The 15288-nt window shown below is 59.0% G+C and overlaps 1 protein-coding gene across 5 annotated transcripts in view; it reads right to left on the bottom strand.

The window, feature by feature from the left end:
• The window catches only part of MDFI (MyoD family inhibitor), a 17018-nt gene continuing 1730 nt past the window's right edge, over nt 1–15288 (bottom strand). For 3 of the 5 annotated variants that reach the window (XM_027600936.2, XM_027600935.1, XM_027600934.1), the window contains exons 2-5: nt 15140–15226; nt 7714–7896; nt 4485–4709; nt 1–1825 (exon numbers count right to left, since the gene is read on the bottom strand). In XM_027600936.2, coding sequence (XP_027456737.1) covers nt 1566–1825; nt 4485–4709; nt 7714–7896; nt 15140–15215 — 744 coding nt within the window. In that variant the 5' untranslated portion in view covers nt 15216–15226 and the 3' untranslated portion in view covers nt 1–1565. The remainder of the gene's footprint in view (nt 1826–4484; nt 4710–7713; nt 7897–15139; nt 15227–15288) is intronic. The other 2 variants (XM_027600938.1, XM_027600937.1) reach the window with 1 other exon arrangement.

The raw sequence follows: 15288 nt of genomic DNA on the forward strand, positions 1-15288 counted from the left end.
TTGGTCTTGACTATGCGACCCTGGACAGGTCCCTTCCTCTCTGTGTCCTGAGTTTCCCATGAGATCCTAGAGGTCAGGGAAACCTTGCTGTTGGCAAAGTGAGGGCTGTGTACCTGTTGGGGTGTGTGTGTAGGGGAGGCTCACCATGGTCTGGGCAGTCCTTCTCACCCCTTCCTACCTCCTCCTGCTGCAACCGCACCCACCTCCCAGTCACTGGCTGCTCCCCCATATGGCATTCCTTAAGAGTTCACATTTCATCTGGCCCTTTTTCTGAGCTCCCTTCTTCCTTCCCGAATCCCTCCTGGCCACTCTAGCTTTTGTTCTGAAAGCAGTGCCCACCAATTTCTCCACTTTAGAAAGCCTTCTCCAGCCCTGTCTTCTCCTCAGGGGGATCCGAGTCCAATCACGGCACAGTCCTCTCACTCACCCTGGACACCTCCTGGCTTCCTCCAGGCCCAGGATGGGGTGGGGAGGGCTGCCTTCCCTGCAGACACGAAGGGTGCTGGCCGCATGGCCTCTGAGGCTTCCGCTAATCCCGTCGGTTTTCTTCTTCCTCAGGCCCCTGACAGTCCGGGATTGCGGCTGGGCCTAGTGACCCCCACTCAGGCCACACTTGCTTCCCAGCGTGGCCCAGGAGCAAGCCCAGGCTGCGACCGGCCAGAGTCGGCCCCACCCCGGGCACTGCTCTGCCACCAACATAGGCCCCGAGCCATCACAGGCAAGGGCTTCGAGAAGCAGGAGTCAGCAGGAGATTAATTAATCAAAACCGGAACACATCTGTTGTTAATTAATTGTATGCCAAGGGTTAACTCTTCCCTCCCTGGACTTCCCCATCCCTTTGGCGGGAAGAGGGAAAAAATGGTAGGGAGTCGGTACCCCTCTTCTTCCTGCCTTCAAGGGGAACATGAAGGAGGGAAGGGACCCCAGAGGGCAGGGAGGCCTCCTCCATCCATTGGGTGCTTTGTGTGTGTGTTGCGGGGAGAGGGAGTGTTTGCTTTTGAGACACTACTCCTGAGTGCGGAGGAGATCTGAGACGGACAAATAACTTTATTTACAGCAACAAATAGGACAGACCCACTCTCCATTCCCTCCCTCTCCCCTTCCTGTCTTTTCTATACTGTTCCTGTCCCTCCTGGCCCAGCCCTGCCCTCTGGGGGACCTTGGGGGTCACTGTAGGAGTCAGGCCCCCCACGAGGGCCCCGTAAGGAGACTGGGGAAAGGCTTGGCCCAGGGCGGGCTGGGATGTCTCACTTCACATTTTGCTGCGCCTGGGCGGAGGGAGGCGGGCCCCAGGGGCCGGGAGAGGTAGAGAAGCGCACAGCCCGCCGGCCCCGCCTCCCCTCGCCCGCGCTCCTGCCCCCCACTTTCACAGTGTTCTCGCCGGGGGTGGGGGGGGCGGGGGGGCCAGGCGCGGCTCCCTCCCCAGCCCGGCCCCCCCCACTCCGGGTCGTCGGCGCTGCCACCGGGCCGGGACACCGCGAGGAGGCGGTGCTGCGGCGGCCCCGCCCCTCCCCCCTCCCCCACCGGAGGCGGGGCCGCGGCGCGGGCGGGCGGGGCGGCGGCGGTCAGGAGGAGAAGCAGAGCCCGCAGCACTCCATGCAGATCTCCAGGCAGTCGGCCGACTCGCAGCAGGCGTCCACAATGCCGCAGTCCAGGTCGCAGGGCAGGTCGCAGTCGGCGCACTCGCCCGAGCCGCAGCAGCAGCAGCAGCCGAGACATGAGTCCTCGGAGCTGCAGGAGCCGCACGTGGCGCAATCGAGGACGATGTTGCACAGGGTCAGGAACTCGCAGAACAGGCAGGACAGGATGCAGTGGACGCAACAGTCTGCGGGCACGGGCGGGGTACAGGGCCGGTGAGACAGCCAGGGCCGAGGGACCCAGGCTCAGAGGGCTCACGGCCGAGGGCTCGGCGACTCTCCCACTGCTCCCACACGTGGGGATTGCGAGGGGCCCAGCTTTCCAGCTGATGACCCCAAGGCACAGAGTTACATGCACCTGCCCAGTTAGCTGCAGAGCGAGGGTCTGAGCCCAGGCCGTCGGGATTGAGTCCCGGCTCCTCACCACCCTTAGTCGTTTATTTACCAAACCCTCGTCGTAGCATGTCCCAGGCACTCTTCTAAGTGTTGGGCATGAATGAACCCCATTTAAACTTGGAACAACTCCATGAAATGGGGCTACTATTAGCCCCACTTGACAGATGAAGAAACTGAGACACAGAGAAATCACTTCAGAATATACCCAGAATCCTACCATTCTGCTCGTCTCTCACCCAGGCAACTGCAACAACCTCCTCTCTGGTTGCCCCAGCCCCCACCCTTGACTACCCCTTCCTGCATCTGCTCCCCATGCATTAGCCCAGAGGGACCCTTGCAAAACTTCAGTAGAGTGCATCCCTCCTGTGCTCAGAACCCTCCGGTGGCTTCCACCTCCCTAGGATGAGATCTGGTCTCCTCCCACACACTGTCCTCCTGGAACACACTGCGGTGGCCTTCCCTGACCACCATCTTTAATACTGCAACCTGCGGGCCCCACCCCAGCGCCTTCAGCCCCTTGCCCTGGCCTGCCTCGCCTCTCCCCTGGAAGGACTTATCACCTTCCATGGCACTATGCGGCTCTCTCCTCCCACTAAAATGTAAGCTCCACAAGGACAGGCATCTTTGTCCCCTGTAGTCACTGATATGTTACAAGTCCCTAGAAGGCGCCTGCCATTGAGGTGCTGAGTAAATAGATGGTAAGTGAATGAATGTATGAGTCTACCCATGGGCAGCCAGCTGGTAAGTGGTGGAGCTGGGAATCGAAACCAGGCAGGCTGGCTCTGGAGCCCGCGCTCTGAGCTGCTCGCTGGGCTGCCAGGATGCTGAGCCAGCCTCCCTCACGGGGGGCTGGGCATGCAGCGCAGTGTCCAGTTCCCCTTACCAGGTGGGTCCCTGGCACCAGGCTGCTGGTCCTGAGGGAGTCCCACACTGCCATGGAGGGTGTGACTCTGCCATTCCATTTCTGTGTGGAGAGACTGGGGTTCTTGTATAGCTGGCACCCTGCCATCTACCTGAAAACTGAACAAGGAAGTTCTCTTCAAATGCAAATCCAGTGAAGTCACTACCCTGTTTAAAATCCTTCAATGGCTCCCTATTGCCGTCCAGATAAACTTTGCTTAAGAGAGAGAGAGAGCACGCGTGTAGGGGGTGGGGGGCAGAGGGAGAGAGAGAGAGAATCTTAAACAGGCTCCATATCCAGCTTGAAGCCAGAGTCAGGGCGCGATCCCCTGACCCTGAGATCATGACCTGAGCCGAAATTCAGAGTCAGACCCTTAACCGACTCAGCCACCCAGGCACCCTATGCCCTCCAGATAAAGTCTAGGTCCAGTGCACAGTTTACAAGGTGCCTCCCACCCCTACAGCCCCTGCCTGCTTGGACTCTCACCTCCCCCCATTCCTCACCTAGAATTTCATAATCTAGCCAAGATAGCCTTTCTCATTTCTGTGCTAATACTCCCCTGGCTAGATCCTCCTACTCACCATTTAAGGCTTGCTCAGACACCTTCGGAGCTTTCCCAGACTCTCCTCCCCAGCTTTCTGGGCTGGTGTGGGTGTCCCCTGTGTTTACATGACCTCCTGTGTGTGGCTTTACCACTGTATTTATCACCCCATATGGTGATTACCTGTTTGTCTTTCTCATGAGAGCTTTGTGAGGCCAGGGACCAGGTACCCAGCGCATAGCACAGTGCCTGGCTCACAGCAGAGGCCCAGGACATTTTTAAATGAATGAACATTCCTTTCATAATTAAGACTGTTGGGCAGAATCTTCTCTGTGGGAAGGCTGATGAACATTTTATGTGCAAATGTGTACGCTGAATCCTGTTTGCAGAAGACCACGCCGGAATCCCCGTGTGGACAGGACGCACTTAAGAATTCTGGGGTGAAGGTCGAGCACTACTGAGCTATAGGCAGCTGTCATCCTGGCGGAACTAATGCCTGGGCTGGGGGCAGGGAAGCCGGCTGTCTGGGGCGGCCCAGCGGGGGCTTATATTGCAGGAACAATGGCTGGCGTGTCCCCCGGTTAAGTACCCAAAGGTGCATCATTTTATTCTGCCAGGTATTCTGCTCTCACTAAACAGGCGGTCCATGCCTTGAGGAAAATTTTGTTTCCAAAAATGGAGTGGCTTATGCTGGCTCAGCCCAGATGGTTTCATTCCTTGTTACAGCCACTCTGGGAGAGCACGCATGGGAAGGGGTTGGTCTTGAGAAGGCAGATAGGCCTCACTTTCCCCAGCAGGTGTAGCTGTGGCCAGATTCCCCGGAGGCAGTGTCAAAACCCGGTCTCCTGGGCCCCACCCAGAGGTTCAGGTCCGGGAGGCCTGGCGTGGCACTGAGCCTGAGCTTCTAACCAGCAACCTGCTGAAGATACTGCGGCTTGTCCCTGCCTCGTGCTTGGAGGGGTCCGGCTGAGGAGGCCTCTCCCAGGGAGAGCGGGGAGGGGATGCTTACCTTCCTGTGCCTGGAGGGGGATCTGGGAGGCAGTAGATTTGGTGCTGCCCTTGCTCTTCTTGCTGCCCTGGCTGGCGAGAGATGGGTGCGTCTGCAACTTCCGGTGGGCCTTGGGGCCACCCAGGGCACCATTCCCTGCCCGCCTGGCACTGCCCAGCTCTGAGGGGTGGCCTGAGCCATTCGCCACTAGTGGGGTGCAGCTCAAGGGGTTCCCCTGAGGCTGGCCTAGAGAGATGATGAGAAAGGTTAATGGGGGTGGGGAGCGCACGGCCTCCCAGAGCTCTGCCCCAATCCTGCCTGCTTCATCCTTAGATACACCACAGGTCACCTAGCCAGGCTTGTATTCTGCAGATGGGGAAACTGAGGCCCAGAGAGCAGAACTGACTTGCCCAGAGGCACACCAGGAAATAGTTGCGTTGAGCCTGGCTCATGACCCCCAGGCCAGTGCTCATTCCAGAAGAGACAGAGGTGCAAGGCAACAGTGGGGGCTGAGAGCCCTGGACCCAACCTTCTTACCCCACGTGAAATCCATCTCCCGCTCTTGGGGTCCTGGGGTTTTAGCAAGAGTGGCAGTGGTCAGGGGGGAGGGATTAAGGACTGTTTGGCTGGGGGGCGGAGGGACAGCAGTGAAGCATTAACCTTCACCTCGGCCCCTGCCGAGCCCCCAGATATTTCTGCCCTTGGTGTGCTAGGTGATTTACTGGAAACATCTGTTTGGAGATGAATGCCCTGGCCCTGGGCTCCAGGGGCACCTCAGAGCAGCCCCTCTACCTCTTCTCTTCCGCCCCAGCTCCCCTGCCCTGTCTGCCTCTGAGGGGTGGCTGGCAGAGCAAGTCTCCTGGGGAGCCCTGGGGGTCTGGGTGAGGGGGGAGAGAAGGGAGGAGAGCCCTGTGGTGGGGGATCCCCGAGGCCAGGAACTCCCTGAGTCCACATCCCAGGCTGAGGAACCAAACTTCAGCTTCATCAGTGGGGTCCAGGGATTGCTGGCCCTGGGGGTCCCCCCAGAGCACCCAGTCCCTTTCCTTACCTCAGGTTTGCTCACCTGGATGACATGGTTCTGTTTGCAAGAGATGGGGGCAGATACTTGTGTGTGTGTGTGTGTGTGTGTGTGTGTGTGTGTGTGTGTGTGTTTGGGGAAGGGGACTGAGAACTCCCTCAGCTGCTCAGGGCTGTTGGCTCCTGGGCAGCACCCTCTGTAAATGCATAAATGTTGGGTACTTCCATCTCTTAGGCACTGGGGTGTGGGTCCCTGACTCCCTCTAGGCTGAGCCCCTGGGTTTGCATCGTAGTACGAGGAGGTGTCTGGGGCGGGGGCAGCTGGAGGCTGAGGAGAGGGGAAGGTGGCCTCAGTGCTTGCCCTGACTGAGAGGGCTGGGCCTTCTACGAAGTGGTTGTAGTGACAGCACATCATGGAGTACTTTCTGCTTGCCAGCCACCCTTCTAAGCGCTTCACACGCCATTCTCTCACGAACCCTCTCAGTTTCTCCCTGAGGCGGTATCCACCTTTCACAGATGAGGAAACTGAGTCCCAGAGAAGCACAGGAACTTGTCCAAGGTCCCACAGCTAGAAAGGGTCAGACGTGGGCCCAGTTTGGAGGCCAAGAGCTGGGACTCAGAGCGCAGAGTGGAGCAGAGGCTGGGAGATGAAGGACTAGGGACGAAGCTGCTCCTATCACAGTCATCCCTCGTCTTATAACTTGTACCTTACACGTTAGGCTGTTATTAGGTGCCAACAGCGCGCAGAGAGCTTTCTACAGAGCAGCTTCTTTACGCATCTCGATAGATCTACTGTCACTGGCCCCATTTCACAGATGAAAAAAATGGAGACCCAGAGAGGGTAAAACTTGCCCAAGGTTCCACAGCCAGGAAGTGGAGCAGGGGCATGGAGAGGCGGGGGGATGGAGGTTGGGAGAAAGGCACCGAAGGCCAGATGGGGAGTCAAGAGAGGATGGGAGACACAGCTCTGGAGAAGCTCCACGCCTGGGAGCATTTGGCCCTGAGGTGCGGCGGGCGCCTGCATCTGGGTAAACAGGGGTAAGGCCACGGCAAGCAGCCAGGCCTGAATCATCCCGCTCCCACCTCTTGGCCCCACGCGGGAGACTGGCCCGAGTCCTTGGCCCGCTTCCGTGCCCCCTGCCCCGATGCCTAAACATGGGCACAGTGACTGGAGGGTGGGAGTGTGTGGTCAGCTGAGGGCCCTGGGAGGTTTGGGCAGACACAGAGCTTGCCTGTGGCCATGGCCATGGGGGTGGTCATGGGAGCTGAGTCACAGAGCAAACACTCGGGCCCATAGACACAGAGGTGTCTGTCCAACTCCCATCCAGACCCCCTCCTCTGTGGCCACGGCGCTGACCTCTTTCTCTCAGTTCTGCTGGTGGGTGTGTCTAGAGGCTGAGGGCAGTGCGCTAGCAGGATTTAGTAACCCTAACTTCCAGGGAGTCCAACTTAGCCCCAGATGCCCTGGCTGAAGGCGGCTCCCCCTCAGCCATGCCAGCTGAGCAGGCAGGCACAGGAAAGAGCCCTGGGCCAGGAGACCTGAGTTCCCCAGCTGTGTCCAGGCTGAGTGGGTCTGCGTGCCTCAGTTTCCTCATCTGTAAAATGGACTTGGCACTCGCTGTCCTGTACAGGCTGGTTTGAAGAGTCTGAAACCAGTCAGCGAAAGAAAGTTGGAAAGTGCACATGTGTCTATCGATTTTGTGGATCTTCTTATTAACTACAAACAGCTCTGGCTGCCCCTTCCCCTGCTCTTGAGGGTGAGGGCCGAGAACTCCCTCCCTCCCAGGACCTCCTTGGGGGCCTTGAGCCAAGCCTGGGAATAGGCTCCTTTCTGCTCAGAGTAACTGGGGGTTTCTCTCTTTCCTTTTCACCCTCAATACCCTGAAGGGTGGGGCTGCAGGGGGCTCTGGCTCTGGGGCCTCAGCACCCCCAGCTCTCTTCCTCCTTTCATATGGTCCCACGCCCTCTGCTCTTGAACCATATTGCCTGCAGCCCGTCCACCCTCCTTGTGAACTAATGTTATACTAATCATTTTGTATGTGGAGGTCTCTTTCCTAGACAGAAAGGACGGTGACCGTGTCCTACACCTTTTCGTTGCCCACACTTCAAGGTTTTGGCCCAGTGCTGGGCTCCCACAGGCACCCACCGCATTTCCACCAGCCCGTAGGGATAGGATTCCCTAGCATGACCCCTACATGTTGCCATTCCCACCCCTCGGCCCCCTAGGACTCACATGTCACAGCTTCTGTGGGGACATCGAGGTCAGTACTGTCCAGGGGCTGAGGGGCCCCAGGGCCATTACCCTGGGGCATGGGGGATTCCGCTTCCTCCAGGGAGCCCTCCTCTAGCGCTGCCTCCACAGGGTGAGTGGATCCGGTTACTACCTCCACCCCAGGCAGGAGGGATGGGGTCTGGGCTAGAGACAAAGCACATGACCAAGGTATAGTTTCCCGGTGCCCCTCCTGTCTGCCCAGCCCTGGTCCCCTTCCCACAGCCCAGAATGCCATAAGCCCTCATTCTCGGCCTCTTTGTACCAGCTACCCAGCCCTTACCCTATCTGGCAATGGTGCCAGGCTCCAAAATAGAAAGCTCCCAAAACGCAAAGTCAGGAGGGATCAAGGGTGTGTGTGTGTGCGCGTGTGTGTGTACGAGTGTGTGCACGTGCACACTTGGGTCTGTGTAGTTGTCAGGGAGAGGGGTCAGAGATGTGCAGCAGAAAGGGACATGGGGAGAAACACAGCACAGGAGAGGACAGACAGATGGCCAGTGATGGAGGGACAGGAACAGGCATCTAGAGTGACAGGAAGAGGGAAAGAACCAAAGGGCCAGTGAAAGGCAGAAGCCGAGAGAGATGGCATCAGAAGGTGGGATTGGGCGCCGAAGGAGGGAGCCCCAGAAACCCTGGGGCAGACAGCTTGGGACAGGAGGGAGACTCAGCAGAAAGTGAGGGGGAGGCAGGGAAGGGTGGGGACAGAGGCAGAGGTGACAGAGCGGGGAGTATGGGGCAGGCAAGGGTGAGAGGGACACACAGGGAGAAGCCAGGTCAGAGAGGAGGACAGCAGGGAGGGAGAGTCAGAAACCTGGGGTGAGGAGAAGGATGGGCTCGAGGTGGAAGGGCCAGGCAGGAAGAGAGGCAGGGAGGCGGCCCAAGAGGCTGGGAAGAGGCGGACCACAGCCACACGTAATTACAGTGACTGGCTCGACGCCTCTGAGCAGGGTGGGCGGAAGGCAGAAATGGAGCCTCCTTCAAACCCACAGCTCCTGAGGCAGCAGGACTAGGGCCCCCTGCGGCCGGCGGCCGGGTTGGGGGGGCGGGGGGGCGGAGTTTGGGAGGGATGGGAGGTGGGGGAGGGAGGCAGCGAGGGGCCTGAGCTCCCATCCCTCAGTGTCACCAGGGATGGAGGAAGGCCTGAGGGTGAGCAGGGTGCAGGGTGCACCCCAAGCCTCTCATCAGACCCCCAGTTGTGCAGTCCGGGGGACAGGGGCTTCGAGAGGGTGCCCCCCCACATGCCATTTTGGGAGCAGGGGAGACACAGAAACGAGACTCAGAAAGACACAGAAACCACGAGGGCATAGGGAGGAGAGCCACAGGCAGTCAGAGAAGGAAGAGAAAGGGCAGGAACCCAGAGACTGAACGATCACCACCCGCCTGTGCACACCACACAAAGTGACCAAGAGAGAGACACGCCCAGGGCGACCGAGTGATAGACAAAAGACTAGTCTTGGAAATAGAAACAGACTCAATCACAGAGAACACAGGGGCCTACATGCGCTGGCTTTCTCTGAGCTATCTCCAAATGAAGCCCAGCCAAGACAGGAGGCAGGAAGCCACCATCAGGAAAGCCAATGAGGGTGGGGCAGGCAGGTCTGGGGCCTGGGAGCAGCCTGAGGGAAGGGAACCATCCAGGGGCTCAGCTGCCCCCCTGGACCTGAGCAGTCCTTGTTCCAGAGATGCCCAATCCCCCACAGCCTGGGGAACCAGGCCCCAGGGGACCCAGGGGACCCAGGTAGGTAGTTCACACCTGCCTGGGAAAACCACAGGCCCTTTGCAGAGACAGAAGCTGGGGTGGGAGAGGGGCACAGGACTCCTGCAAGCTCGGGAGGGTGGCAGAGTTATAGGCTTGGCACCCCTCATGGTGACCCCGGCTGCTCCAGGGAGGGAGGGGTCGGTTCTGTCCTGCCCCATCCAGTCTTTGGGCCAGTTGAGAGCCCCCTATCTCCTGGGTTCATGAGAGAGGAATCAAATGGCCTTTGGAAGATCACAGGGCTGGGGCAAGGGGACCAGGGGAGCTGAGATGACACACAGGGTGGAGGGAGGAACGATGCCTGCTGGATGGTGCCTCTCCCAGCCCCGAGCCTGGGCTACAACAGCTCAGCCATGGCTCTTGGGTCTAATACTAAGCTGGCATGAAGAGGGAGGCTCAGGGCTTGCTCCAGATTCCTAGGAAGGGAGGGGCCTGCCCAGTTCCAGCCTTTGGCCCTTAGAGGCACTGTGCCATGGCCCTGACGGGTAGCACTGTCTCTCCCGTGTGGTATAATGAAAAAGGCCTGAGCGAGGAGCTGGAAGATCCAAGCCCTGGCTTTTATCAGTAGCCAACTTGGGCAAGTTACCAAGACTCATGTTTCCTTGTGTGTAAAGGGTGGTGGTGGGGGGGGATCCTTATGCTTATCCCTCAGGGTTTCCAAGAGTAAATGAGATGCTCAGCAGTGCCCAGAACGCAGGGGGCCATTCATGAACCTTCTGTCCACATACCTTCTTTCCTCCTTTCCTTCCTTCCTGCCTGCCCTCCACCTTCCCTCCCTCCCTTCCTGTGCTGTTTGGTTTAATATTTATGAAGCAGCTATGATGCCCCTTGCAGTATGTCAAGTGCTGGGTAGACCAAAACCAGGAAGAGGAGGTCATTGTCTCAGGAGTCATCTGTGAGGGGTGGGGTGCAGTCACATACACCGAGGGGCAAGAGGTGCACCAGGGCTGTGGAGGCACAGAAGCTGGGCACTCATTCCAGGGGTGTGCGTGCACGTGTGTGTGTGTCTGGGAGGCTTCCTGGAGGAGGCAGTGCCCACGCTGGGTCTTGAATAATAATCAATCAGCAAAGAAGGGGGAAAGACCGTTCCGAGAAGGGCAGCAGACGCCAACACCCCAGGGTGAGCGGCTGCAGCATGAGCAAGGGAAGCCACAGCCGTTTGGTGGTGTTGAGGCTGGAGAGCCTAGAGAACTGGGGCCTCGTGGTCGCTTCGCAGGCTCCCTCCTGAGGTCACTGGGGTGCACAGGGATGACACCATCGGTCCTGTAGTAGAAGGAGCCAGGAATGCAGCTCTCATGGCCCCCCTCCAGGGTTGGAGAGGGATGAAGGCGAGACAGGTCCCCATCTGTGCCCTCCTTCCCCCGTGTCGCGACTCTCTGGCAGCATCTCCTTGTAGGTCACCTACAGGGTTGGTGACCTGGAGGCCAGAAGGGACAAGTAGTTAGAGAGCCCAGACCAAGTCCCGAGGAGACCCTCCTGCAGGGAACCTGCCGTTCTAGGGCGAGCTTCAGACCTCAGAAGGGTATCAGGGAGGCAAGACAATCCAGTCCAGTCACCTTGACCTGGAAACACGGAGACACAGGTCTCCTGGAGCCAAGAGGTGACCCTGCAGATGCGTCACTGAGGGCCTAAGAGGAACCCGTGCTGAGTGGCCAGAGACATGGAAGCAGAATGAGAAGGCATTAAGAAGTGGTGGGAAGACCGGAACTCTGAATGAGAGGCACTACCTGGAGGGCCCGGTGCCAAGAAACAGCTCTCCCTAGAAGCCCGCGGAGAAGAGAAGTCAGACAACAGGGGGAGCCCCAGGGCTCAACCATCAAGAGACCAAAACAGCCTCATTTTCCTTCCTGTGACCATGAGCCCCCACTGTTCAGCACAGAGGGGAGAACATCTCTGTGGAGAAGCTCCCAGAGGAATGTTCAAGAGGGTAGAGATGCAGAGTGCGCTGGAAGGAAGTGGAGGCCAGCAAAGGCCAAGGGCTCTTGTATGGATGTGCAATTCATGTTTGGCATAAAGGTGCCTGCCCAGGCTGGCAGGAGTGCCTGGTTACGGCCCCATCCTCCCCGGAGGCGCCATCTGCCTGCCCAGCTACATCCCTGCTCTGTGTGACCTGAGGGCCACTTTTGTCTAAGGTGCACAGGGGGTCACACATGCCCTGTCACACAGCATCTCTGAGCAGAAGCTCCTGCCCTGCACCTCTTTCTAGGGTCTCCATCTACAAGAGGGGAACACAGAAAGGCAGCAGCCCCTTATGCCTCGACACACTTTGTTCCCTAACACGGGATAGGGTTGGAGCCAATACCCTGAGTTCTGGAAAGACCTCCCAGCAGAGAGTGGAAACGTGCTGTTTAAGTCCATAAGCCTGGGGCGCCTGGGTGGCTCAGGTGGTTAAGCGTCTGCCTTCAGCTCAGGTCATGGTCCCCAGGCCCCGGGATCGAGTCCTATGTTGTCAGGCTCCCGGCTCAGCAGGGAGTCTGCCTCTCCCTCTCCCTCTGCTTTTCCTTCTGCTCGTGCTCTCTCTCTCACAATCAAATAAATAAATAAAATCTTTAAAAAATAAATTCATAAGCCCAGGAGGGAAGGCCAAGAGACTCACAACTTCAGCAGGAACTCTGTTGAGTTCCTTCTGGCCGCCTGCTGTCCACCAAGGTGAGGGGTGGGACAAGGAATGGGGGTACCTCTTCTAGGCGGGATGGGTTCACTCCAAGCCCGGAGAGTGCCCACAGGACCCTTGTTCTGGAGCTCCGATCTCTGGTCACTCAAACCCAGACCTCTCCATGGTCTTGTGGACAGTGGATCTAAGCTTCCCCCTTGGAGCTGTGACCATCTCTGGAGAGGGCCAGGATTTCTCTGCTCAGAGAGTAGTGACTGAACTCCATACTCCAAGCTCTCCTTGGCCTGGCATTCAAGGCCTCAGTCAACATCTTCAATCTGATGAATGGACAGGGATCCTGTGTTCCAGGCAGCCTGACCTCTCCATGGCCCCAGGTCACCACTGGGCCTTCCGACCAATCCACCCATATGCTTACATGTTTTCTCTTGACCACGAGGTTCTAACCCTCTCCTCTCCCACTCCCCAAATCCAACCTATCTTTCAGGCCTCCCCAGCTTGCTCCCTTGGGGTGGTGGCAGAATTCACCCCTGCACCCCCGGGGGCACTCAGCAAGTGTCTGTTGCTGAGGACTGAATCCTGGAATTGGGAATGCCCCAGGTCAGGGGCAGAAGAGAGAACGAGGGGGTGAGGATTAGGGGTGGCACTTGGCTCCAAACCCTAAGGAGGCGAGAATTTGGGCTCACAGGATGCACCGTTGTGACACGCCAGTCCCAGCCCCAGCCCCGGGGCTGAGGACTGAAGAGGGCTTGAGCTGGCCAGTTAGGCTGGGTCGGGTTGGTCTTATTTTAGGTCTGAAGGCTCCAATTCCCCAGGAAATTCAATTTAGAACCAAGAGCAGGAATGTGACGCCTCAGTGCTGGACAGAAATCTGCTGTGGGTTAGGGAGCCAGGCTCTCCAGGGCTCGCAGGGGTGGGTGGGGAGGAGGCACTGGGGGGGAGCCAAGGTGTGGGGGCTTGGCCACCTGCCCCAATCAGAGGTGCCCTGAGTCCCCTTGCACCGTGTCTGCATCTTGGGCAGCTGAGGGCAGGGGTGACTTCCTCCCTGGCTGTCCTGCCAGCCAGGCCCCCCAGAGGCAGTGCTCAGGCCCTGCTCTTCTGTCGACGCTCAGCAGGGAGTGTGGGGGATTCTGGTCTCGGCTTCAGGCGTCTGTGGGGTTTTGGCTGCGACTCCTGCGGTTTGGGCTTCCTGGGCAGTAGGGCTCATTCTCCCAAGGCGGCAGAGCCAGGCCTCCTCGAGTTATGAAAGCCACATTGTCTGGCCCAGCCCAGGCTGGGGAGGGGGCTCTCTGAGCCTCTGGAGGGTGGGGGGGGCGCCTCAAGTTACAGCCTAGGGCTTTACCCCTCCAGATGGCCCACCCTGCCCCAGCACATTAAGTCCCTCCTCTCCCTGCTGAGACTCAGAATGGGTCACAGGGGGGCAGTAGATCTTGCAAGGAGGTAGCGGGGGAGAGAGCAGAGAAGAATAAGCGGAGAAAGAAGGCAGGGCAAAGGGAGAGGGTGGGAGAAGAGAGGCCCAGAAAGTGAGGAGGGGTGAGAGAGGCCAAGAGGGAGAGAGGCTCCCAGACACAGAGAAAGATTCTTCCCGGTCCCGCCCCAACCTCTCTCTCTCCAGGCTGAAGGAGTCCACTTCTTGGAGGAGCTCATTCCCCAGAAGTCTCTGCTCCAGGGGCCCCACCAAGAGGAGAGGATCTGAGGGCTAGTGCGGATACACAGCAGACACATCAGTCCCATGTATGCGTTGGCCCTTGGCCAGCCATCTCCCACTGGTCCTCGCTCTGCTGTAGGAGCCGCCCCGCCAGGCCGGGCCTGGGCATGCAGCAGGTAGATGTGGGGAGCCCACAACCTCTCCAACAGGCACACCGGCCCCTATGGACAGATGTGGAGACAGAGGCCAGAGAGGGGAAGTAACTTGTCCAAGGCCATGCAGGGAGTTAGTGTCAGAGGTCCAGGACCCGACCTTCTTATTCAGAGACTCAAAGAGGGGAGAAAGGGAGGAAGGCAAAAAATGAGTCTAACCTACAGCTGGGACTGAAGTCCCGAAATGTGGGCCTAGACTCCTGCTCTCCACCCCACTGCCCCTGAACAAATCCCAGCTGCTCCTGACTTCTCCCTGGCCCTGTGTGCCGCCCTGAGCCTCAGCTTTCATGGGCACAGTCAGGAGAATGGACTGAGAACCACAGCCCCAGGGCGCTCACCCCATACCCCTCAGGGAGTCACAAAGCCTTCCAGGGTTGGAAGGCTCCTGCAGGAATCCCAGAGAGGTTACAAATCCAGTGAATTGGGGGTAGGGGCATTTCACTCTGGCTGTGGGCACTTGGTTGGAGTGGGTGTGCATGTGTATGTGTGTGTGTGCGCGCGCGCGCGTGTGTGTGCGTGTGCACGCGTGCGCGCGCCTGCAGGGTGGGAGCGGCCAGGCCAGGCCAGGCCCGGGTGGAGAGGAAGACCAGGGAGACAAGATGGCACGGAGGGGAGGGGCCGGGTCCTGCAGCCGCTTTCCGCGGACAAAAGTTTTCGGGAAGCGCTAGGCTCTCGTTGGGTTGGGGGAAGGGAAGGAGAGAAAGACTCAGACACCCCAAGCCCCGCCTGAGGCCCCCATAAATATTTACACACTGGGCAGAAAGGTTGGGACACAAATCCCAGACGGACAGACACCGCACTGGTGTGTGTGTGTGTGTGTGTGTGTGTGTGTGTGTGTGTGTGTGTGTGTGTGTGTGTGTGTGTGTGTGTGGTATTGCGAGTGGGGTAGTTGGAGCCAATTTGGCGCAGCCGCCGTCTCCATTCGGCCCTGCCCCCATCACCCCAGCCCTCCACTCTCTTTGGACCCGGTCCCCGATACTCAAATACCCAGTCCCCCACCTCCACCCAAGCTCCCCAGAACCGTCTCCCCGCGTCTCAGGGAGGAGGAGTGAGAATTAGCAAATCCCCCCACCAACTCCCCCAACCCCCATCTCCCCCCCCCACCCCGGCCCGGCCGCCTGCCCCAGCTCCCTTCCAGCCTCGCTCTCCATCCGCGGTCCTACCTGGGCCCGGGGCTGCGCTGGGGGCTCCATGGGGCGCGTCGCAGTGAGGGGGGCACTGGCCACTCACCTGGGACATCGGCCCGGGACCTGCAGAAAACAGGGCTCAGCGGGCAGGGCCGACCGTCCCCTCGCGCGAGCAGGGGGAGGAG

Source organism: Zalophus californianus, chromosome 7 (genome assembly GCF_009762305.2).
Source record: "Zalophus californianus isolate mZalCal1 chromosome 7, mZalCal1.pri.v2, whole genome shotgun sequence".
Lineage (NCBI taxonomy): Eukaryota > Metazoa > Chordata > Mammalia > Carnivora > Otariidae > Zalophus > Zalophus californianus.